At 42.4% G+C, this 25,480-nt stretch overlaps 1 protein-coding gene across 4 annotated transcripts in view; it reads left to right on the forward strand.

The window, feature by feature from the left end:
• The window catches only part of svep1 (sushi, von Willebrand factor type A, EGF and pentraxin domain containing 1), a 137,329-nt gene that overhangs the window by 85,828 nt on the left and 26,021 nt on the right, over nt 1-25,480 (forward strand). For all 4 annotated transcript variants that reach the window (XM_078164867.1, XM_033609811.2, XM_078164866.1 and 1 more), the window contains exons 8-33: nt 3,168-3,286; nt 3,398-3,527; nt 6,022-6,129; nt 11,067-11,198; nt 11,545-11,736; nt 13,071-13,192; nt 13,283-13,388; nt 13,499-13,702; nt 13,856-14,089; nt 14,254-14,415; nt 15,306-15,467; nt 15,921-16,082; nt 18,397-18,485; nt 19,748-19,844; nt 20,398-20,511; nt 20,721-20,834; nt 21,102-21,303; nt 21,563-21,720; nt 21,860-22,058; nt 22,210-22,385; nt 22,578-22,702; nt 22,873-23,002; nt 23,110-23,280; nt 23,392-23,565; nt 23,677-23,796; nt 23,902-24,078. In XM_078164867.1, coding sequence (XP_078020993.1) covers nt 3,168-3,286; nt 3,398-3,527; nt 6,022-6,129; nt 11,067-11,198; nt 11,545-11,736; nt 13,071-13,192; nt 13,283-13,388; nt 13,499-13,702; nt 13,856-14,089; nt 14,254-14,415; nt 15,306-15,467; nt 15,921-16,082; nt 18,397-18,485; nt 19,748-19,844; nt 20,398-20,511; nt 20,721-20,834; nt 21,102-21,303; nt 21,563-21,720; nt 21,860-22,058; nt 22,210-22,385; nt 22,578-22,702; nt 22,873-23,002; nt 23,110-23,280; nt 23,392-23,565; nt 23,677-23,796; nt 23,902-24,078 — 3,879 coding nt within the window. The remainder of the gene's footprint in view (nt 1-3,167; nt 3,287-3,397; nt 3,528-6,021; nt 6,130-11,066; nt 11,199-11,544; nt 11,737-13,070; nt 13,193-13,282; nt 13,389-13,498; nt 13,703-13,855; nt 14,090-14,253; nt 14,416-15,305; nt 15,468-15,920; nt 16,083-18,396; nt 18,486-19,747; nt 19,845-20,397; nt 20,512-20,720; nt 20,835-21,101; nt 21,304-21,562; nt 21,721-21,859; nt 22,059-22,209; nt 22,386-22,577; nt 22,703-22,872; nt 23,003-23,109; nt 23,281-23,391; nt 23,566-23,676; nt 23,797-23,901; nt 24,079-25,480) is intronic.

Consider the following 25,480-nt stretch of genomic DNA (forward strand, 5'->3'; position numbering starts at 1 on the left):
CATGAATCCAATCTAACTGTCAGCAAGGAAGCAAATAACCATACTCTGTGCTATTCTTGTAAAATATGTATGTATGTATGCACCTTCTGTAGATGATGCCTGTGTCAGAGACTCAGCACCAAGTCTAAGATCATTCCCCTGTTGTGAAAAACACAATAAATAAATGGATTAGACAAACTTGACACTTAAGGCCTCATTTGGCTGTACCTGCTAGCCAGGTAGTTTGTAAGTTCATTTCACCTCACTGACACTACAGTTGATTTTACAGGGTTAGACTGAATGACACTTGCAATGCAGAAAGAGAGGACTTGTTAAAAGAGCAAAAAAAGAAAGCTACAGAATACGTGGAGAAAGAGGAAGGTATAAAAAGAAAACAGCAGGAAACTTGGAGGGAGAAATTTTTCCATCCTCCATCCCCCCTCTCTGCATTTTCCTCCGCTTTGTGAATGGTGAGAATGGCGCTAACCCTGTTTTGAAGCGGGCCTCGGGTCACTAACTCAAACCATACCATGTCCGAGCTCTCGTGTCTCTCCCCTCCGCCCTGACTGGGCTGGAGATCATTATAATCAGCTGCAGCCCTCCAGATGCCTCGCAGGTGAAACAGGTGGTGCAGAGCAGCTCTGCCTGCCTCCCCTCTGATGTCCTCAATCCCCTCATTTCCTCTCGGTGAAAGTTTGCTAATGAAGGAGCTGCTGTCGTTAAGGAGAGGAAAAGGTGCCATAAAGATGGAAATGAATGGAGAGGTAGGGCGGACAGGGAGGTGAGAGGGGCGGATGAGTCATCTGTAGGTGTTTTATAATGGGGTGGTGGAGAGTGGATGATTTCATTCTGATCCCCTCAGGCACAAATGGGCTGAAGGAAGGAGGAAGGGAATGGACGATATTAAAAAGGAAAAGTAGATGAGATAGAAGAAAGATGGAGTGCTGCAATATAGGCGGCACATTTTGAGGAGATCAAGAAATAGAAAGATATTACAGACTTGAAAGTGCTCTTTGTAACTTCTGGCTTATCTCGCCTCTCACTTCATGTTGATGACACCCAAAGTGAAATATTCCTCCCTTGTTATGAAGATGAATAAAACCGATTGGAGCTGAGTGTGTTAGTGTTTAGCAGAGATGGATGCCTAAGTGGATGGGTCATCAGGTCCAGATGGGAACAGCTCTCTTACACAACACAACAGGCATGACCACTGTCGATCGATGGGAGATTCAACTCTTGGAGGCTTTACTCATTTACTGCAGGCTTGAACTGAGTTGAACTGAACTGTGCTGGCTTCACATTATTACAACATGCTGTATGAGTGAGAAAAAGGAAGACGCTGTTTCATCCAAGGGTCATGGTGACTGGTGAGTTTCCACTAGTCAAATAGGTGGACGTTAAAGGGATAGTTCATAGTTTCTAAGTGGGGTTGCATGGGATACTTATCCACAGTGACTGGATTACCAATAGTAGATGGTGCTTGGCATGTCCCCAGTTTGGAGACGCAGACAGGAGCATCAGCACGGAAGCTAAGCAATGCACTGCTGTGGTTTTAGTTGCCTAAAAAAATCAATATCAGTTTAAGTGTACACTATATTTAGAATATTTTCACGGCTTTACCTTGCCATCACACAGCCCTCTCTGATGGGGAACTAAAGCAGTTATATGACTCTCTTCAAAGTCACCAGACTCCATTGACAAAAACACTAATTTTACATTGCAGAACACAGGAGTTGCTCGTCTATCGCTGCCTTGATTGGTTAGTTTGTTTGTGTTATTATGTGACTTATGCGTATTAAGTGTGAGTTTGGATTCACCAAAGTCACACAACGACCCTAACAAACGAAGTGGCGGTAGACCAGCAGCTCCTGTGTCCTGTGAGGTAAAATTACTGTATCTGTCAAAGGAATCTAGCTTAGAAGAGGGCATAGGTGGATGTAACGGCTTCAGTTCCCGGTTGGAAAGGGCTGTCCGACGGCAAAGTAAAGCAGTGACAATATGCTTAGTATAGCATGCACTTACTGGGACTTTTATTTAGTTAAATAAATACATTTTGTTGCTGCCCCCGTCCATAGCACTACAGTGCTTAGCTTCCTGCCTGCTTCTCTCAACTGGGGGTAACGTAGGTAATACACTGATACACAGATAAGTACCTCATACAACCCCACTTCAAAATTGAACTATCCCTTTAGTATAACATTTCTTTTTAGCCATCAATTCTGTACTTCACATACAGAAGATATCCCATCACCTGATGAAAAGAAGGGTTTTGTGCGAAACTGAGACTTTTCAATATTATCTTTTCTGCTGCCACACTTTCCTGCTCTTTTGGGACCTTGCAAACGTGTCCATGTTTCTCAAATCTCAATACTACTGCTGTCCCATTGCTCTTTAAGGTACCTGGCAGTAGGGGTTTAAGGTTTAGTTTCATGTTAACCCTTCAAAGCCTGGTAAAAAAAACAGCATGTTTTCACAATAGATTGGTTGTCTTTCATAGAATAATCAGGGATGTTTGATGTGAGTAGTTGCATTCAGGTGTAAGCAGAATTTAGGTTTGCCAGCAACTTAACAGCACTCTGCTGGGACTGATAGGGATAAACTCCAGAGGGGAGAGAAGGTTGAGGCTTCTTGTTGTTGGAATCACCAACAACAACTTTGAATATTTTGTTGTGAATGTAGTGTATCCAAGATGAAGCTTCTCTGTCTATGAACTGTTTTGATGATGACATGAAGCATGCGTCATGCATCGTTTCACTTCTGTCTCTGTTGACCTTTTTCTCTTTACCATTGTTGCCTGGTGTTGAGCTCATGGATGATGGGAGATAAGGGACATTTACAGCCACATACAGTATAGATGTGACATCAGTGCAATGTGGTCCTGTTGGAACAGTGACAGCGGTGCACTCTCTCTTTGATTCAGTAATGACCAATAATGAGTGTGTGACGTCTTGTGATTTAAGAGGTCAGATGACATCACACATATACATCCTCAGTGATAACAAGGAGCAGGCAGGCTGAGGTCAGTGTGTATAGGATGTGATGGGGTGAACATCTGCATAATTTGAATCTTACTGTATGTAATCTAATTTGCTGAAATCAGATAAAGCATCTGCAGTGTCCAGTCCCTCATCTGATTCTCTCCTTTGTCTGAAATGTATATTTTTTTCTTCCCCTCATTGTCTCTTCAGATACTGAACCACCAGGGATCCAGTGCCCCGGGAACATTGTTGCAGAGACAGATGAGCGCCGTGGCACCGCCAATGTTAGCTGGAACGTCCCGACTGCCACCGACAACTCTAGAGAAGAGGTTAGATCAGTAGCTGTCACGTCAAATGACGGCACTGGATGCAGGACGGACAACAGATTTTGCAGCTGAGAACTTAGTCAATGTAACACACACTTCCTCTCCCTCCTCCAGGTGGTGGTGCAGGTGAAGCCAGTGTACACTCCTCCCCAGCTGCTCCCCATTGGAGAGGAAACCATCACCTACATTGGGACCGACCGCTCGGGGAACCAGGCCAACTGTTCCTTCACTGTCACAGTCATCGGTGAGTTCATCCCTCTGGAGACTGTTGCACACAAACAGTGTATGCTACATATGGACTGTGGCAACAATTCATGTCATCAGAACAACTTGAAAGGCACATAAATATTCTACACAAGACAGCAAAGAAGACATCAGGACATCTCATCTGAGTGAGGCGAGGCGTCTCCCCACAGTGACATTAACTTTTTGGCTTTCTGTCTATTGTTTTGTCTCAGTGCTGGCTCAAGTACACACAGCTGAGCTGCTTTGTATACAATGTGTTTCAGATGACTGAGGTAACATTTATTTGTCCATGGCAGCGCTGACAAAGTCCAATTTAAGCATTTAAATACAAGTCACATGTGGGTCATGTACCAGTCTAAACCACAGTACCTACCTTGTGGTCCACATCAAAACTGATTGAAAGAGACACATTTCCACAAGAATGACATTTTTGACACGTTATAAATCGCTGACAATAAGCAACATGTGTTCGGTCTTCAAAGACATTCACTTCTGCCCATTGTAGAGGACTAGAGTGAACATAAGCCGAAGTGAATGTGACAGGGATTTGAAATGCTGAGTTGGTAGTAATAGAACTGTGACACGTGCAAGGGCAAGAAAATGTGTACTGAGACACTTTAATCAGCTGCAGTGTGAATGTGAGTAAAGAGACAACATTTTGCTTTCAGCATAATAAGCTGCCATACCTCCATGACACAACTTAAAGGGATAGTTTGTATTTTTTTTTAAGGTGGGTTGTATGAGGTACTTATTCGATGTCATTGTATTACCTACAGTAGATGGCTATAGGCACGCCCCCAGTTTGGAGAAGCAGACAAGAGTACTGTCAAGGAAGCAAAGCAAAATGTACTATACCTATCACCACATTACCTCACCATCAGACAGCCCTTTCCAACAGGGAGCTGAACTTTGACTGAAACTTATTCATGCTCTCTTCAAAGCCTCCAGACTCCTGGCAAAAACAGTAATTTTACCTCAAGGAACACAGGAATTACTAGTCTACTGCTGCCATGATTGGTTAGTTGGTTTGTGTTGTTAGGCCCTTTTTCATTCAAAGGGAATGTTGTGCAGTTATTCCGCCTCACATTTCTGTATAAGAGGTACGATTGAAGAATTAGAGGGCAGAGTTGTCTCGCCTTTAAGCCAGGAATGAAGGTAGTAATAATGCCCAATCGACATCAGTGTAAAAGAGACAGCTGGCAGGACAAGACAAGTGTGACGTTTTAATGACATGTTATGTGTGTGGACCAACGCTGGAAGATTTAAAAAGCAGCTAGCAGCAGTTAGCAGCTAACTCGAAGAAGAACAGCAACCTGAAATGTCCGCAGATTGTGGAGACAATGAGGTCCAAGAGCTCTTTACCCTCAGAGCAGAGGAAGAGAACAGCCACCTTGTAACAGGGATGGTATGTGATTACAGTTGCCGCGTTAATGCCATTCTCCTCTTTTGTTACCGGAACGCTGGCATGCTGTCTATGATCACACTGGGGCGGCATTAAGCCAGCAATGCTTGGTTCTGCATTAAAAGCATAATAAAACATAATATAGTGCCTTGGTTGTGGCCATTTTGCGTGATCTCTATGTAAAAACAGGCTATTTCGTGGCTTTGGTGTTTTTAGGGAGTAGTTTGGATTCACTCAAGTCAGTCAGTCTAACCGAATGAAGAGGTGTTAAACCAGAGACTCCTGCTGTCTGCAAGGTTAAAGTACTGTTTTTGTCAAAGGAGTCTGGTTGCTTTGAAGAGAGTGATATAACAGCTTCACCGTATCGGAAAGGGCTATCTGACAGCAAGGTAAAGAAATGAAAATATATTTTTTAGGTGGCGACATGCATTTTGCTGCTGCTCCCTTCAGAGCTGTACATTACTTAGCTTCTGTGTCAGTTTTCCTGCCTGCTTCTCCAAACTGGAGCGCGCCAACCGCCTTCCACTGTAGGTAACACACTGACTATGAATACGTACCTCATACAACCCCACTTCAGAAATCTGAACCATCTCTTTTAAGTCAGTTTTTAGTTTATGGTCGCTCTCACCTTTGTGAGGTTCAAACCAGAACCACTGGCCTCTCAATTACAGGACAGCCTCCCCATCCGCCTTCGTCTGTGCCGCAGCTTATTTCTGTCATACGGTGTAAAACTGTGATTTAATTGGGTGAGGGAGTCAGTTCCCCCCCAGCAGGTGCCAAATGGGGTTACCACAGAGAGTGAAAAACAGGGACGACCGCTTGATAATCACAGCAGTCAGGGGGAAAAACCTCAAGCATGGTAGCGGTGAACATTTCCATATGTTATTGTGGTGGTGGAACGTTATGGTTTTTTATGAGAGACATGTGTTTAACTGGTGCCCTCTGACACTGTCGGATCACTGTGTAGTGCTCTGCTCCCAACTGTGTTTCTCTAAGGTTGTTGTACTTAATTCCAGTTTATTGCTATTGATCTGTTTTATTGTGTTTTCTCCATCTGGTCATTACACCTAAGCCTTATTTTTCTCTCTAGATACGGAGCCCCCTGTGATTGACAGGTGCAGGTCGCCGCCCACGGTCCAGGCCACAGACACAGAGACGGCTGTCGTTTGGGAGGTGCCGCAGTTTTCCGACAACTCAGGTATGTCTGGTCGCCGTTCTCAGACGGCAGCTCCGGAGATGGTTTATTCTTTTGCTCCTCTGTTCCACTCCGCTCCACCCTCTTCCTCCACTGATGATGGTTAAACAGGATCTTTTCCGTCGGGTGACTGGTGGAAAAAGGGGATCAGGAGAGGGCTTTATGCGCGTGTCTGTGTGTGTGATTAATGTTGAGAGACACTGGACATGTGGTCCAATGGTGAGAGGATGGATTGTAATTGTGTGCATGAATGCCTCATTTGTGTGTCTATTAAAGAGAGATAGAGAGAGAATAGGACGTGTGGACAGATGAGGTCGTTACAGTGTCTGTTAATGTCATTAATGGTAAAACAGGCCGAGGCAGCGGAGAGAAGCAGGTGGTTTTGCTCTCTTTTGTGTGAATTTGCACTCTTTCCATCGAGTTTTCACACAGTCATTTGTATAATTACATGAGCACACACAATGCTTGACTCATACAGGAGTTGAATGTCTCTGAATGGCTTGTCACATCCTATGTTTTTTTTCTTAATCAGAGCGAGTACAATACACCATAGATCTGGCTATTAATCACTGTCTTAGCCAAGTTGACACTCCAGTATTACACCCATGAGCAAAATATTCATTTAGTTCCCCATTCACACGTAACCAAGTAGACGTTTGTTCAGAAGTATTCACATTTTGAAGGAGTTTTTACAGCAGATGTACGTCATTCATTATATTTGAATTGCTGAAGATGTGGGAGATGAGGGTAGTGATTCAGAGGTGTACACTTAATCTATAGAAAGGGATATTTTCCTAATATAATGATATGTTAATGTATAAGTCAAATCATTATCTTTAAAGTGACTAGTATACAGTGGTCAGATAAATGTATTGGAGTTAAAGGTATACTAATTTTTCAGTTGCTATAAGGTGGGCACAGTTTTGTAGACTAGTGAACTGATAGATCAACACAATGAGATAAAAGAGCTGCTGCTGGCCACTAAAACTGTTACACTCCTCTTAGTCATCACGTTATTATGAACATCCAGACATTTAGAAGTTGTGCACCTTTTTGTAATAGACCAGTCCCGCTGCCACATGCACTTTTTGCACGTTGGCATCAGCAGTTAGTCAGCTGTCTGTTGCTCATGACCAATCTCTCCACAAAATCTCATGCAAGTCTGTGAATCTATTGCCACGTTCCCTTTTAGCTGTCTGGCATGAACACAAACAGACACCTTGACAAAGACACACACACATGCATACAATTCACCCATGTAATATTAATAATACCACCAGCAGACCGACCAACTGATCACCAGAGAGACTTATAGTGCTGCTGGTTGCAGGTAATAAATCAAAATACACAAGTTAAGTTTCTATATACCAGTATTTGCTATGCACAGTGATAGTTACTTTCCACTTCTGCACATTTGCTTGTAAATGTAGAGATCTAACACCTGACTCTGATAGTACCAACCTACCTTAAGTTGCTGTGGACAAAACCCCCCCAAATGGCTTCTTTCAGCGATACATTTTTACAGTGGTGTTGTTGAGCTAATCAGTCTTTACACATTACTGTAGCTATTCTAAATAGTGAGGCAGATTGAGCATGTGCAGTGCAATCTTTATGGAGTAGCACCAGGACTGTACCCAACTCAGAATTGTCAGTCCAGTCAGATTTGGCTTTATTAAAACGAATATTCAACTATTTGTTCCTTAGATATCAAAGAAATTCACCATTTCTTAGCAGAGGGCAGAAGATAACGGTATCTCGGAGCCTGGCCGAGCAAAGCCTCTCTTACTCTGGGCAGCTGTGTCTGTGTCAGCAGCTGCCTGTACTGAATAGTAGTGTGAAAGTGAGGAGCGCTCACTCAGCAGCTAATTATGGAGACCAAAAGTACACAGCACACTGACAGCTCGACTTGAGGGCATCTCAGTCGACTGAGGGTCTCCAACTGATGTCTCGAATCTCCGACTTTCAGAGGGTAGCCCTAAGTAAATATATAAATAAATAAATAAATGTGGACTACACAGCAATCACTTTAATGCCGTGCACCTTGAGCTCAGTGAGTAAACTGTCAAAATTCATACAGGTTATTGTGAAGATTTGATATGCAACCCATTAGTCTCCCTTTTTCAGCCTCGGCTGCCCTGCTGCGCTCACTATACTGATGCTCAGAAATTCAGACTCATCCTGCTATAAAGTTGTGCATCAAGGTCTCTGCCAAATAGACTAAATATCGTAGAGCTGGCTGACTCTCTCCTGGCGCTCTCGCTGTACCCAAACTGCCGCGGTGGTGACAGACAGCAAACCAGACTTCTCCAGGGTTCCAGCCCACAGTCAGGCCCATGTAATTCACTGGCTCTGGCTCCACACACACCAACAACACTGCTCAGATATGTTTGTGTGGCATACACAAACACAGGCCTCAAACCTCTCACTCGCGACGCCCAGCATGCTTGTTCCCCACCTGTCTTCAGAGGTGCACCCCACATTGCACACACACTCGTCTCACACTCACACACACACACTGTAATAACAGGCTGCTGCGGCTGCTTCGGGCCGCACAACGTCAGCCCAGCGCTCCTTCGACGTCAGTGTTTTGTTTTTCCAGGCCCACACCCTGATGCCAGCACTATATATAGCTGTGACTCGGTAGACACACACATATACAAACACACACACATACAGGCTATATATAAAGGGAGACTCCAGACTCCAGCAGGCCAGACGTGTGTCAGCCCTGTCCAAACGACTTTGGAGTTGGAGTGAAACAAAAGGTCAATCGCTCAGTTTTCCCACCTTCTCTTTTTGTTTTATCATCTCGTCTGTGCCTTTCACACTTGCAGTGCAGATGTTTTTTTGTTCACAGCCTGTGTGTCAGCCTACAGAAAGACCCACAGCATTTTACACACACATACTCATGCGCTCCCTTCATCACTGCTGCCTCTCCCAAGGCTCTGTGCATCACTTTCCTCACATTCTGTTTTCTTTCTAAGCCAACCAGACTATAGCAGTTTTCCATCTCCAATCCCAAGAGCTGGATTTTTTTTTTTCTGCTGCCGTGTGATGCCCAGACACACCATTCCCATGTCAACATATCATTGTTTAACATAACCTCTATGGTTTACTAAGAGTGACTCATTTAGTCCTGGAAAATGGAGTCAGGTCATGACTGCCCTCTGCAGGTTAACTGGAGGAACACTTTTCACTTTCAGAGCAGACTCAGGGCTCCTACACAGTATGGAAAAGTTTGGAAATTGATTGTAGTAGTTTCCAAGTCTGGATAAGTTTGGAAAAAGAAAAGAAAGTATGAGAAGATACTTTTGTTTCCAGACTATTGCCCCTGTTCTGTTTCCTAAAATATAAAATTCAGAATTTCTAAAAATAGACATTTCAAAGTGTGTGAGAGTTGAGCCAGAGCGAGCTTGAGGTTGTCAAAAGCAAAGGAAGAAGTATGATGTGCGACTGAACGCATGCTCCTACACAGAACTGCCTCTACGTCTGTACATCACAGCCTGCAAAACAGCTCTACCACAAGTGTCTTATAACTGTCTATATCTTTAAATTGCATACACACGATAAATACAACCTCCCCCCAACACTGTTGCAAGCCAAGTACACTGGCCCTCATGGCAACAGCACTCCCCAATGGCAGTGGCCCCCAGCAGGACAATGCACTATGCCACTCTGCAAAAACTGTTTAGGATTGGCCTCAGGGACATGACAAAGGGCTCAAGGCATTGACCTGGCCTCCAAATTCCCCAGATCCCAATCTGATTGAGCATTCGTGGGACATGCAGGTACTGTCGATCCATGGCCTCCTTGTCTCAGACCTGCATCAGACTTGACTCTGACCTGTCGAGGCACGGACACAGGGCCTCTAATGTCTGGCACCAGGGTGTTGGTGGCGAATCCTTTGCAACCTGTCAGTTGTGAAGTGGGGTACTGTCATGTACTCTTTGTCACATTCCTTACGCTATGCCTTAGCAGTTTTTGTGGTGTGGCCGCACCAGCATTTGGGTAGATGGAGCATGTTATATTGCATTCACATGAACTCTAGGGCCGAAGGTTTCCCAGCAGAACATTGCACTGTAACGAGATGATCAATGTTATTTACTTCACCTGTCAGTGGTTTTAATGTTTTGGTTGAAAGGTGTATAGAAAGCCTCAGAAATATGTCGGAACATTTATAAGTTATGCAGTGATGTAGTTATCGTTAAATAAACAACCTATCTTTCATGAATAAGGAAATCTTTATGGCTGTGCTCATCGTTGTTTCATGGGCAGCATGAATAGTCAAGGATGCACAGACGCTATGAAAACTAATCCATAGGAGGGTAGGGAGGGAAATAGTTCAGAAAGTGCAGGCAAAGTACACTGAATTCAGAGGTTGTGGGCAAAATTATTTAACCTCTTCAACTTCCCTTCTGTGATGTTATTCACTATATTACTGTAGCAGTTAAAGGTATACACTTATTTAAATTTACACAACAAAACTGAACTTATTGCATTAGAACCTGTCTAGTTTTGGTGTCAATTGATTTGTCATCAGTCTGTCATCTTGGATATAACTGGAGAGCTCCTGAATACCTAAGGGCCGTCTTTCAACTCTTAAACTCGCCCACCTATACTTTTGCTGGACAATATTTGTACCATAAATGTCACAGTATGTGATCTGCACAGGTTAAATATTGAATATTGAATTACCTAGTTTATATCAATTTCCAAAAAGCTGGCTGTTGATGGACACAACACTAGGTTTAACCAATGTAAATATATTTGTAACATTTTCAGAGCAATGCTGATGTGACACTAGCCAATAAGGAATAAAGATTATTTATATATTTTGTTATAATTAAGTTTTTTTCCAGTCACAACATAGTTAATATGTGTTAAATGCACTATATGTCTATAACCAACACTTTTGTACTGTGTGTGTGTGTCTCTCTCAGGTGGTCGCCTCACAGTTACCAGTAGCCACACTCCAGGTTCTAAGTTCCCAGTGGGAGAGACTCTGGTCCAGTACACAGCGACTGATGCAGCAGGAAACAGCTGCACCTGCAACCTCACCGTCATTGTGCAAGGTACAAAACTGACGCACGACATCATGGCTTTTTAAATCGATTTTATTTAATCTTGTTGTGTAAATCTACTCAGGTTTTTTGTGTAGTATGTGTAAATATGTTTCTTCTTTGACTCATATTTTTATTCAGTATTTTAAACTGTATATCCCCCATCCCATTTACTGTGTTCCTCTGCAGTAACTTATATATTTCTTTCATTTAGTTTTGTTTGATTTGTGATTTTCTTTCTCAAGCATCTGTAAATGAGAAGAAAATTTTAATAGAATGATTATCATTAATATTGAATATTATCTCCAACATGACCGAACCATGGAGGTATTACAGTATATACTATATGTGTTCTCAGGGACGACCTGTGACCAGCCGTATGTCCCAGTGAACGGAGAGTTCATCTGCTCTGAAGAAGAGGAGGGCGTTAACTGTACTCTTCATTGTAAAGAGGGCTACAGCTTCACTCAGGATGCAGTGCACAGCTACTTCTGCGCCTACAACGGTGTGTGGGAGCCACCCTACTCTCCAGACAGGCCGGACTGCTCAGGTAAACCCAACGTATTCTGTGACTTGCTTTTTAAATATTTACTCATCTACTGTCTGCACTGTACTACAGCTTACAGTGGGCACCAAGGTATGTCTCATAACTGGTACATAAACACCTGTATGTGCACATAATCCTAGGATGCAAGCACCATTTTTATACAGAAGCCCTGAGAAAAAAAAATTCTGGTGATCTATTTTCTGATTCTGATCTCAGTTGTTTTCTCTCCTGTGTTCATGACTGAGGTTGTGCTCACACTAAAAGCAAATGTGGCCCAAATCTGATTTGCTTTTCTCTCATGTGACACAGGTCTGATTTTCTGATCAGTTTGGGGCCACTGTCATATGTGGTCATAAATCCAGCACATATTTGATCACTGGCCGTGTGACTGCTGTGAGAACGTATTGGAATTTGTATGTGTTTTTCCAGTACCTCCATGGTATTTCAGTATCATGCTTCACTGTGCAAGTGCAGATCACTCATGGTAGTGTTGGGAGTGGTCTGTTGAAACTACAAAAGGCTGCTGAGGCCATACCGCTATTGCAGAGGGCTGCCCCAGTCAATAGAGCCCAACTGCCATCAGATGCTTTCTGATGGCAACAGTTTGCCTACATCCCATGACATTGTTGTGAGGTGCCGACAGAGATAATGGAAGGTAGCCCTGGGCGTCCTAATGTTTTAGAGGAACCATTCCTCCATGAAACCCTCCACATTGTGGGTGCACTCCTGACTCCTCTCCTGGCCCCACCCACACCTGCTGATAGTTAGCGGACCAAAAGCCCATTTGTACAACATGTGTACATGTACAACATGTACACATGATATGAATGTGAACAGTCTACGCAGAAAGACCGGATCAGGGGAAATAATTGGAATTGAGCAGTAAGCCCTGTGATGTGAGCGCGGCTTTATGAACAGTGCTAAAAAAGGTTTTGCCAGGCTAGTGTTTCTTAAGCTACTTGAAAAAAATCATTTGTGAAAATAGGTGTTTTTTTGATTTATAGATTTATTTATTTGTCAGGATAATTTTTATGTGTTTGTTGTTGTAATACTCATTGCGGCCACAAGAGGCTGAAATTCACCACTACCGAATTATCTAAATAGAACTGAAAGCATTCATGTTTTCCTCCAGGTGAATTTTAATTTCGGTTTCTCCATCTCCTGTTTCCACCTGATCTGAACTCATGAAAGGAGAAAAAATAGTTCAGATCAGACTTAGAAAATGGTTCATGGCTTCCATATTTGTAACTCTCTTATTGCACGGCTTTATTAAATGAAAAGGTACATATGCAGTGAATTGAAATGAAGTACTGTTCTTTGAAAAACCCTCTCCGCAGTGAACCGAATAGCAAACAACGGAGTCAAACCCTTTGAGATGCTGTTTAAAGCATCTCGCTGTGACGATGTGGACCTGGTTAAGTCCTTTACTGGGGAGTTCAACACCAAACTGGGAGGCATGGTGAGTACATATACTCAACGCATACTGTACACACTTGACTGTGATCTGCTGTAAATCAGCTCTCACACATGTTGCTTTTTTTCTCCACAGCTTCCCAACATTTGTAGTAATGGCGATGTCACCTGCAAGCTAGAGGTGATGTCACAGGGCCACTGTTTAGAGTACAACTACGACTATGAGAACGGATTCTCTATTGGTAGGATTAACCTGTACAAAACACACACTCACTAAACATCCCAAATATAGTTTAATGAAAGCATCTTATCACCTTATTAATCTTCCTTCTCCCTGTCTAATATTCATCAGCGCCGGGGGGTTGGAGCAACAGCTGGGGTCCTCAGGGTGCCCAGGACTATGCCTACTTTGAGTCAGGGTTTGCCACAGGCACCCGACAGCTCTCCAGGCCGCAGCAAGACAGAGGCATACAACCACACCACCGCTCCAAGAGGCACCGAAAAATCACAGGACCCACAAGAGACCAAAAGATCCAGATCTATTTTAACATCACAGGTATATTACATGTCATTTGCTGTGTGTTTCTTGAGCTTTGCAGTGCTGGGAATAAATATACAAGTTGTCATCTTCCATATGATGTGTTTTACACCTGTTTAACATCAATCAGTTGTTCGTTATCAGTCCTTTAAACTTTGTCCATTCTCCCAGCAAGCATCCCTCTGCCCCTGTCGAGGAACGACTCAATAGAAGTGGCCAATCAGAAGAGACTCCTGCGGACCTTGGAGCAGCTGACCAACCGTCTGAAGAGAACGCTGGCCAAGCAGCCGCTGTCCAGTTTCCACGTGTCCTCGGAGATGATTGTAGCTGATCCCAAATCTTTGGAGAGCAAGAAGCCCTCTCTGTTCTGCAGGCCGGGCTCGGTGCTGAAAGGAAGGATGTGTGGTGAGTGCACAGAAGGTGCACCAACTCATCTAACCACCTTCTTATTTGTTGAATTTTTACCTTTATAACCATATAAAATGCACGAAAAGTTACGAGATTTTAAGATCCTGTGTTTAAAAGTTTTATGTTTTCCAGTAAATCGCTAACTATGTGTGCTGTTGCAGTCCAATGCCCGGTGGGAACATACTTCTCGCTGGAATATCACGAGTGTGAGAGCTGCTGGCTGGGCTCCTACCAGGACCAGGAGGGTCAGCTGGAGTGTAAGTCCTGCCCTGAGGGAACGTCCACTGCCTACCTGCACTCCCGCAGCGTTGCTGAGTGCAAAGGTAAGATGAGTTCACATATTTTGAGAATAAAAAATGTATAATTATTTCCTCTTACTGATCTAAGCTTACTGTTTGGGGTGACTATACTGCTAATTTGTATGACGGCATATCAGGGCCATTGTAGGTAACAAAGGAAAAGAAAGAAAAACAGAGCCAAGTGAGGGGAGTAATTGTCCGAGAAAAAAATCAGGAATTTTCGGGGCACAAATTCCAACGTCCTGGGTGAAAGTCCTGTGATTGAGCCATCCATCCATCCATTAATCCCTCCACCACAATGTCCTCCCTCTATAGCATTTGTATGTATAATGTCTCCTAATTTTTTGGCAGTATTTTGTATAGTTTTTTTTTTTTTTTTTTATCTCAGTGATTATCCGAGTGTTTTCTTGTAAATTTACCCCTTCAGTTTCAGAGAATATTCAGGTCTTTTGCTCGTAAATTTACCACTTTAACCACAGAGAATATCTGATTTTTTTTTAAATATACCACTTCAATTTCAGAGAATATCTAAGTTTTTTTCCCATTAATTCACCACTTTAATTCCACAGAATAACTATTTTTTTCTTGTAATTTTTTCACATTAATCTCAGGTTGTTGTTTTTTTTTGTAAATTTACCACTTTAATTTCAGAGAGTATCCAAGTTTTTCTTTTCATAAATTTACTGATTTAATCTGAGAAATTCAGAATTTTTTCTTGCAAGGGGGTAACCCTTTACATGGCTGTGTATTTTATTTTATTTTTATATGTACAATGGCCCTAATATGCCGTCATAAATGGGACCACAAATAGGATAAAATAATTACAAGTAAATCACAAACAGTGCTTAATTTGCTTGAAGTTTTCTTTCTGTGTCTGAATATTGCTGACTATGTGGTGATTCACGTGTTTGCAGGGCAGTGTAAACCTGGTAGTCACTCTCTGAATGGGCTGGAGATCTGCGAGTCATGCCCGCTGGGCCACTTCCAGCCTGGTTATGGCGCCAGGGCGTGTCTCGTCTGCCCCGACGAGACCTCGACCGTCACCAGAGGAGCAGTGGATGAGATGGAGTGTGGAGGTGATACGCTCTGACAGTGTGGAGTGCACTCCCTTAATGTCATATCAACTTGCCTGTTTTAACTTTGAAAACCCTTAATCATTCTGAAGTTATGCAAAATGCTGCTAAGTAACAACAACAAATACAATTCCAGCCCATAAGCAAAAATGTGTTTGTTAGTATTTCCCATTCAGGGCCAATTATGTCAGGAATCTGACTTGGAAATTTCATATGGTTGCTCTTTAAAGTTGGACGATAAATCTGGAAACTGTGAAAATATTTGCTACCTGAGTTTCCTGGTTAAAATACAAATGTATAACCTTTAAAGTGTGGACTTGAACTCCCAGATGTTGGACTTTTCAACCAGCAAATGCCACTTTTTTTTTAAGATTTTTGGGTGATTCTGCTTCATTATATTCCTCTGTTTCTTTGTTTCTTTTGTCTGGTGCTCCTCTCTGGTCTCCACTCCTGCAGTCCCCTGTTCTGCAGGTCATTTCTCCCGTACTGGTCTGGTTCCCTGTTACCCTTGTCCCAGAGATTACTACCAGCCTGAACATGGCCGCTCCTACTGCCTCTCTTGTCCCTTCTATGGCACCACCACTGTTACAGGAGCAACCACCATACAGCACTGCTCCAGTAAGTGATGGGAAAAGAATCCCAAAGTCAGACCCACATGAATAAACACACAGACCCTCCACTTGTTTTTGTATAAATAAAACCTCTGATCACATCTGTTGTTCCCACAAAATATCTACTGTAACTGCAGACAACACACAATGAAATGCAGATGATTACTTACATTTTATGGGGCTTTCTTAGACCACACTTAAGGTCTTGCAGATGGTGTCACCACTTGCCATTGTCTAGTAGTCAAAATGGAAGTTTCAGTATTCATAAACAGTTATGTTTTTAGTGACACACATATATTTAGATTACAGGACTCCCTAAAACTTGGTATGTCACGCAGATGGACATGGTTTTACAGGATGCAACAGTTCACGCTTCAGTAAGCTGCATGACTGTCTTAGCCTATGCTCTAAGTGCACGTTCATGTTTCTTATGATGTCCTATGTGCACCTTTGTAAGAATGCAGAACAAAAATCCCAAAATATTTCAGTTTGATGAAAATGAGAAGTTGGTCTGAGTAGCAAATTGTGCTTTGATATTATTCCTAAAGTTTGGAGAATGAGTCAAACTAGGCTATCTGAGGTGAGTTTATTTGTTGCATGTCAAGTATGAAGGCATAAAGAATATACTCTTATCTTTATTTACAATTTGTATATTTGGTCTCACAACTATGTTCATTGAAATTGAAATTCTACCCCGTAAACCCATTTAGGCATTTACTGATGCAAGAAACTACATTGATATCAGAATACAGAGGCCAGAGACCCCTCCCTTTGACTAGATTTTTTTTTGTTGAACATAATTTATTCCATCTCAGTGTCAATTTATTTAGCGCTATGTAGTTGTATATATTTTCCAGTATAATGTTATGATGGTCAATTTGAGAATTTATCAGCAGCCAGGTTAATGTTATTTGGAAACCTGCAGGAAAATCCAATGTTAGGTTGGGGGAAAGGGGGAAATCTAAGTGTATCTTTGTAAATCTAATTCAGAAAATTAAAAAATCATTTGTGGTGAAGTCTTCTTCTAATAATAATAGTAATAATCTAATAATTAAAACATCCAATTGTTACGGTTAGTCTGTAGTAGGGGTACCACCTGTAGTCCTGGCAGTGCAGTTCACCTCAATATTTTCATTGCATTGGGCGAATATGAATATGCTCGATCCGGCACTGTACTGTGCTTTATTTGCCAGTCATTTATATTTGTCTATTCATAGAGCTGATATGACTCTGTGTAAGTGTGATCAATTGTGACCAGAATTACCATGTATTGTCCCGATAATCTCCAAACAATATTAAAGCTTTCTTTAATGACTAAAAAGCTCCATTGGAAACTTTTAACACATTGAAATGAATGTAAAAAATGGACGTAAAATGTGCACCGTGTTCAGAATGATCAATGTGCAGCTTTTTTGTAACAAAAAAAATGCACATTGATCAGAAATACAAAAACAGAAATGTAATAACTCATTGCAAGGTGTCAAAATAAAGTTACAGTTCACCAATTGCACTGGCTTTCTCCCAATTTTGTTGTGATCAGTAAAATACCCATTGAAGACATCGAAAAGTTTCCATTTTTTTTATTGTTTTACAACATTGAGACAAAGCAGATTTAATGTGGCTTTTTTGAAGCTGATTAATCGGCAGCTGCCCTTAAATGTCAAGTGAACACAGATCTCTACAAAGTCATCTAAATTAGTTACAGATATAACATATATGTTTGTCATTAGTGAATGGGAAAATGGTGGTAATTAACACTGAAACTCTACTTCCATAGTGTTCCACCACTAGTTCCATATGCACATTTTGGCAAAGTGCAGATTCTCACACAACAGACTTTTATTTGAACACCATTGTGCTGCATTAAGTTGGCATGTAGAATGACATATGTTAAATTTCTACAGGACGTGCCAAGTGAAGTCAGCAGAGAGCTAAAAATATGGAGCTGTTCAGTGTCGGCTGCTCTGTGTGACAGCCTTTCTACGGTTTCAAAACTCGCTCCAGTTGTGTGGTGTCTGATGTGTGTTGTGACAGCTCAATCCAATTGGAAAAGGAATTAGTGCACGGGATCAGGAGGGAAATGGAAATAATATCACTTTTATTGCTCCGCTGCAGAATGGAAATGAATAACACTGCGTGGCTGAAGTGTGGGAATGAACAGTGGTCAGGACGTGCTGCCAGTTTTCAATAAGAATACAGGCTTTTGTTCAGACAGATCACAACCGTCTGCGTGTCTGGTAGCAAGGGGAAAGATCCTTGCTGTGTTTTTCCGACTTGTCTGTGCTTACATTGCCCATATTTTCTCTGGGTGTCATTGTCAGGTTTTGGCTCCAGTTTTCTTCCCAAAGAGGAAAGTGTAACTGCGGCTCCAGAGGTGGAGGTCGTTGAGGACTACCAAGCAAGCAGCCAGGTTCATCTTTATCTTGTCTAAACGTACAGTATTTCTGACAGGATGTGTAGCTTAAAACATAAATGTTCTCTGAGATTATAAACTCATAGATTTAAAAAAGTCTCAAATTTACAAAGTTCACAAAAAACGTAGAGACATTGAATAAATGTTGTTTGACCGTCCTGACACGACATCCTTTTATGGTTCGTGACGTTAGCTGGACGTCTTTCCAGGATGTCCTAGAAATGTCGAAATATAACATAAACACAAACAAGTCTATTCAGTTATGCTGCTGCAGTTTATGTACGCAGTGTGCATTCAGCAGCTTAATACATCCTAAAAACTAAAAAATAATAAGTCAACCAAGTCTAAAAATAATTTGTATTTTTTAATCTCGTACGTTTTTTTTTTCCCCTCATAAATTTATGACTTCTATCTCGGGGAGTAGCTGAGTTTTTTCTCGTACATTTGTGTTTTTTTTCTTGCAGTTGTTCTCATAAATGAACTTTTATCTCAGAAATATCCATGTTTCTTGTTTCACGATTTTTGTAAATTTGAATTTTTGCTGTATTTGTTTTCATAAATTTACAACTTTTATTTTCTTTAAAGAACATCCAAGGGGTTTTTGTAAATTTGTGTTTCTTCTTATAAAGTTACGACTTTTATATCACAAATATCAGAGGTTTTTTGCCTACTAAACTTCTGTTTTTTTCCTGTAAATATATGGCTTTTTAAGTTTTTTTTGTAAATTTTTGACTTTTATCTCCCTATCTCCCCCCCTTATTTTTTTTTACCTACAATGGCCATAATAGGCCCTTGTAGATAGAAGTGTATCTTAACACCAAATGCATTTATTCCTGCTGTTTTATTGCAGAATGAATTCCTTATTAATTTAGTTAAATTACATCGATATTCCATAATATTGTTCATACCGTCTTTTATTTAGGTGTGTGTTAAAATGTTCTCTGTTCAAAAGTATTATCAATGAATTGACCCCATTGACAGTAACTAACTTATATTGATAGAGGAGGATGAATTTGCTTTTTTCTGCTCAAATTTTCAACTTTATTGTTTTGTAATGAAACTAATAATGAAAACATCATCAAAGTAAAAAATATGTTGGTCAGAAATGTGACAATAGAAACTGTAATGTGAATATTTGAAGTGAAGTCTCCGAGCAGAGCATCAACTGAAGCACTCAATGGACAAAGTGAAGCCGTGTTTTTCTTATTGAAGGTCTTACTGTCTGTGTGACGGACTGATCTGATTGGCTGTTCCTGCAGGTTTTCCACGAGTGCTTCCTGAATCCCTGTCAGAACAAGGGGACGTGTGAGGAGGTTGGGGCCGGATACGTCTGCACCTGCATGCCTGGGTTCACAGGTAAACCACCGGTCTGATTTTCACCTGGTGTGATGTTTACGTATTAACAACTTTAATGAAGGCGGTTACCTTTGAATAAGATGATCATTAGTGGTTTGTAGGGGTGTAATGGTACGCAGAAGTCATGGTTCGGTGCACATTCGGCGCAGCAGAAAAGAAAAAAGTTTATAAATGTTTATTTTGAGCAAACATTAGTGCAAGTGTCAGAGAGTGGTGAAATCCTCCTCCTGCTGGGGACTGAGAGCATTTTACCTACTGGCAACTTTGGTAAACTATTTCCATTATGAAAACAAGGATCACATCATCACTTGTATTCTGCATGTGGCTGCATGCACCAGACTATGGCCCCGTATCATGATGGTTTGGTACAAATACAGGAATGGTTACAACCCTGGTTTGTATGTTGTGTTTCCTATCATTGCCACATGGACAATATCCAGCTTTCGTTTGTGTGTCGGCATTTGTTAACGGACATTAATCTCAATTACAGTTGTGCTGTATGTGGCTCTGTCATAACGAGTGTTTGATACAGCCTCTGATATTTCTCTCCCAGGTGCCAAGTGTGAGATTGACATAGATGAGTGTGACTCCACTCCGTGCCAGAATGGAGGCCTGTGTAGGGACGGCATGGGAGACTTTGAGTGTCAGTGCAAGCCGGGATTTTTAGGTAAGGGATCAAAGTGATACACAGAAAGATGTCAAAGTTTTAAGAAACAACAGTCAACTGTTAAAAGGGAGGTCAACTTGATTTAGGTATTTGACTTACTGGTGATTGATTAAACATTTTATTTACTTGTCAAAATCACACAATGTTCTGTATCTCACCTTTGTGCTCATATTCTGTGTCTCTTAACTTTTCCCCCCTCTTTGTTCCAGGCTTTCTTTGTGAGGCGGAGGTGAACGAGTGTGTCTCCTCACCCTGTCTGAATGAAGGTGTGTGTGTGGACGAGGTCAACAAGTTCACCTGCAGTTGTGCCTCCGGCTTCACAGGTTAGATAACAGGACTGGGATACGGTTTCATTCTACGCATCAGTTTGACAGTTGATTTTCCTCATCAGACAGTTCTTACACAACATCAAATAAGTATTCAGGTGGATTATTGGTCTGAACGTGCAGAATGTGTTGCACTTCATTCTGTACAGTATGTACTATTACTACACTGTATGTAGAGTACGTTGGTATAGAAGAAAGCTAAATACAAAAATATGTGTTTTGAAAATTCAGCTGTGTTCCTTCCTGTCTTTCACATTGCCGCAGGATCTCGTTGTGAGCTGGAAATAAACGAGTGCCTCTCCAACCCCTGTCTGAATGGAGGTGTGTGTGATGACCTGACAGGTGGCTACACTTGTAATTGTGCTGTTGGCTTCATGGGTGAACACTGTGAGGTCAACGTCGATGAATGTTTCAGCGCCCCCTGTCTGAATGGAGGCTCGTGTCTGGACGCTGTCAACAACTTTAGGTAATACAGGTTCTAACGGGAAGAAGCATTTGCAACCACAATATTAGTCTTCTTTGCATGTGTTATGATGAATTTTACTGCTAAACAAGGATTTTGATGTCCATTATCTGCAGCTTAAAAGGGATTATTTGAAAGAGAAACACTGATTTCTAATGCACATATGTCCCAGATTTGTTGTAAATACTGTGCTTGCTGAATTGGTTAAATCAAAAATGATTCGTGTGCCTGTAAGCTGTATTGTCTTCCTTCCCTCTCTCAGGTGTCAGTGTGTGGAGGGTTACCGGGGCCGCCTGTGCGAGGTGGACGTGGACGAGTGTGATCCTAACCCCTGTGTGAACGGGGCCAGCTGCATGGACGGTCTGGGGTCGTACACCTGCCGCTGCCTCCCTGGGTTCAACGGAACCAGGTGTGAGACAGGTACTATAGGATGGATGACACATTACCATGGCAACCGTAGAGGATGAGAAGAGAGATTTTGTATTTTTATATAGTGAATTATAATAGATTAAAGAGGGACAGCTTTATTCACTGTATAAATGCGTTTCTGTCCTATCAGAGATGTCCCCCGCCTTCAACCTGGACTTTGAGGTGTCTGGTATCCATGGTTACGTAATGATGGATGGAATGATGCCGGCACTGACTGAGATCACCTGCACCTTTTGGATGAGGTCATCGGACACCACCAATTATGGCACCCCTGTCTCGTACGCTGTGGAGGGCAGCGACAACGCTTTCCTTCTCATAGACTACAACGGGTCAGTGATATACTAAGAGTTAAAGGGTAGCTTTGGTATGTCTCAATCTGGATCCTAATTCCCCATGATGAACAGCATTTTTTCAATTGGTCCAGTATTGAGTGAAAGGACTGCTTCCTCCATTCTTACCATTTGTCCTCCCTCCCTAAAGGTGGGTGCTGTACGTGAATGGTAAGGAGCGCATCACTGACTGTCCTGCAGTGAACACTGGTCAGTGGTACCACATCGGGGTGTCCTGGAGGAGCTGGGATGGTGACTGGAGAATCTACATCAATGGGAAGCCCTCAGACGGAGGCAAAGGCCTGTCAGTCGGCACCACTATCCCAGGTGTAGTGCTATCCTCGACCTCGTCACCTTTCTGCCATACAGTAGTTCATAAGTAGTAATTAATAGCTTCAATAAAACAACGTAAATAAGATTCTCATATTATTTTATGTAAACACAGTATCTCATTAGACCAGGAGAATAATCTCTCAGTGAGCTGTGGTTAACCTCTGACCTCTAACATGTGTCCTGTAGGCGGTGGGGCGCTGGTGTTAGGTCAGGACCAGGATCAGAGGGGCGAGGGCTTCAACCCTGTCGAATCCTTTGTTGGCTCCATCAGCCAACTCAACATCTGGGATCGTGTTCTCACACCTCAGCAGGTAATTGTTACGTAATTGGTGTTTTCTGTTCAGCTGGAGTGCTGAGTTTTTGTGTCCCGCTTTGGCAGTGAGAGTAATTACACAAACACTCTCGATGTATGTCTGCAGGTGAGCTCGCCACATCTCCCCTGCCCCAAGGAGCACTGATAATCTCCTCCTCTTTTCTGTAGATTAAGGTCCTGGCCAGCAGCTGCCCAGCCTCCCACGTGAGCCACAGGGGGAATGTCCTCGCCTGGCCAGACTTCCTCAGCGGGGTGGTGGGCCGAGTCAAAGTCAACCTCAGCAGCGTTTTCTGTGCTGGTAAGAGAGACTTCACAAAACCCAAACTTAAAGGATGAACACGCACAATGTTTTGTCATAGAAGCAGCTCTCTCATCAACACTAAAAAATATTCCTGGCCTCTTCAGATTGCCCCAAGCTGGAGAACGCAGTGCCCCACCTGCACGCCTCCACTGTGGAGGTGAGCCCCGGCGCTCAGGTCCAACTGTCCTGTGATCCCGGCTTCTACCTGCTGGGGGAGCCAGTGCTACAGTGTCAAAACAAAGGAGAGTGGAGCCATCCTCTGCCCAGCTGTGAACGTAAGGCACAGACACTCACTGCTACACTACATTTGATATACTGAAAATATAACAAAGCTATAGGTAGAGAGCCTGAGAGTCTCAGTTGTCTGTTCTCTGTGTGTGTTACAGGAGTGTCCTGTGGGCCTCCTCGTCCTCTGGACAACGGCTTGTTTCAGGGGACGGACTTCCATGCTGGCAGCTTTGTGGTGTATCAGTGTAATGAAGGCTTTTACTTGCTGGGAGACACCAAGGTGCACTGCACCAACAGTGGCAAGTGGGGAGGAAATCCACCAGCCTGTCTCGGTACTTCATTAGATTTAAATAAAAAATCTGTAATATATGGAAAAAGAGAAATCAATAAAATCTTATAAATAATATGTGTGTGTGTGTGTGTGTGTGTGTGCGCGCGCGCAGATGTGGATGAGTGTGCTCTGGGGTCTGACTGTGATGAACACGCTAGTTGTCAGAACACAGATGGCTCCTACACCTGCACCTGTACCCACCCGTACAGTGGGGACGGCAAAAACTGCACAGGTAACAACACACAGGTCCACAAGCATTCAAAGTGCCATTACAGAAACTTTGTGATTCATTTTATCTTTTCATATTCACAGTAATTCATTTGTTGTGTGTCCCCAGAGCCGGTGAAGTGTGAGAACCCTGGGTCTCCAGAGTTCGGTCACAGAGAAGGCAGCAATTTCCTGATGGGTGCTGAGGTTGTTTTTGGCTGCGACAACGGCTATGAGCTGGTCGGCTTGCCTCGCCTCAACTGCCTGGAGACAGGAAGCTGGGATGCCTCAGTCCCATACTGCAAAGGTGAGGGGTTGAGTGGTCATATAATACAGTAACGCAGCAGCAGGTAAAAAGACCAAGTTTATAAAATGTTTGCTTGACTCTTAGTCATCCTTTTGCACCCTGATTAAGACCTTAGGGTTGAAACTGATGGTGCATGCACCTTCCTGCTGCTGTAAATACAAGGGTGAGAATGACAGAGTAACTATATGATATCACAATATGTTGCCCAAAGCAACGATGGTATCATGAGACAGCCGTTCTGAGATACTTGATACGTTGCGAGGTAATCTACGATACATCACAGTGTCTAATTGAAGGAGAAAAATAGCCCTAAAAAGGCAAAAGTGTCAGTTTCACACAATTTAGAAACCAAGATGAGTCTAAGCTTAGTATCTCTTTAACACTACTACTATACATGGACTTTATAATACTGGTAGCCTTCTGGGACATAAAAGGCTTTGCTCCAAGCGTTGTATTCATTGTGTGCTGACTAACAGCTGTGGTAGTGTTGGCCGCTGTCTCTGTGATGAGATCACGATGATGACGAATCAGGTGGCAGTGCACACCCATTGTGTTGCCTGTGTACTTTACTTTCCCGACAGTGCTTGCACATCAAGCTGTCTTTATAAATTGTGTTTTTCCCATCTGCATTGTAAAGGCCGAAGTTGGCGTTTCAGCCTCTCTGATTTCTTTCCCCTGCTGTCTGCACTGTCTGCCATTTTACCCCTGTGAGTGTCCTCTTAACTGCAAGTTACTTAACGTCCATTTACTTCACCCTCATTCATTTGATATAGATATAAATATTTGGCACCAGTGTATCAATAATGTATTGCAAGAGGGAGCTAAATTGCCTTATCTGTCCCCTAGTAAATACTTAGAATTGTGTATTAATGTGTGGCTGAAAATATTCCCCAACAAACACACTATTTACTCCTGCTTGAGTAACGTTTGCTAAAAAACTACAGTGCCCAACTGTTTTGGGAAAATACTGAGCCTTTTTAAAAACATGGATAAATATTTTTGAGTAGACAAACGGGGGCTTGGGGCTGAGTGCTACAGAAAGGACAGGGATGTCAGTCTTTTCAAAAGATTTCACAAAGATAAGAAACTATAGAATTCAGTCTCATCCTTTACATGTGTTGGAGTGAGATACACAACTTGACATAATACATTTCTTCCAGTAACATGTTGGGTTTGTAATTATAGCTGCAAAACAAGTTTCATTTCTCAGAAAGACACACCATCGTGGTGTCAAAGTAACCTAGTGATCACGTACACAAACTCACCACGTGTGGGAATAAAGCTGTGTGACCACAAAAGCATGTCAGGGATGGGCATTTCAATTTTTGATATTTCCCGTTCTACATGAGGCTCTCGCATTCACAGCACTCATATGAGTGTTACCATTTCATGTGTTCCGCAG

The sequence above is a fragment of the Epinephelus lanceolatus genome, chromosome 22 (genome assembly GCF_041903045.1).
Source record: "Epinephelus lanceolatus isolate andai-2023 chromosome 22, ASM4190304v1, whole genome shotgun sequence".
Taxonomy (NCBI): domain Eukaryota; kingdom Metazoa; phylum Chordata; class Actinopteri; order Perciformes; family Serranidae; genus Epinephelus; species Epinephelus lanceolatus.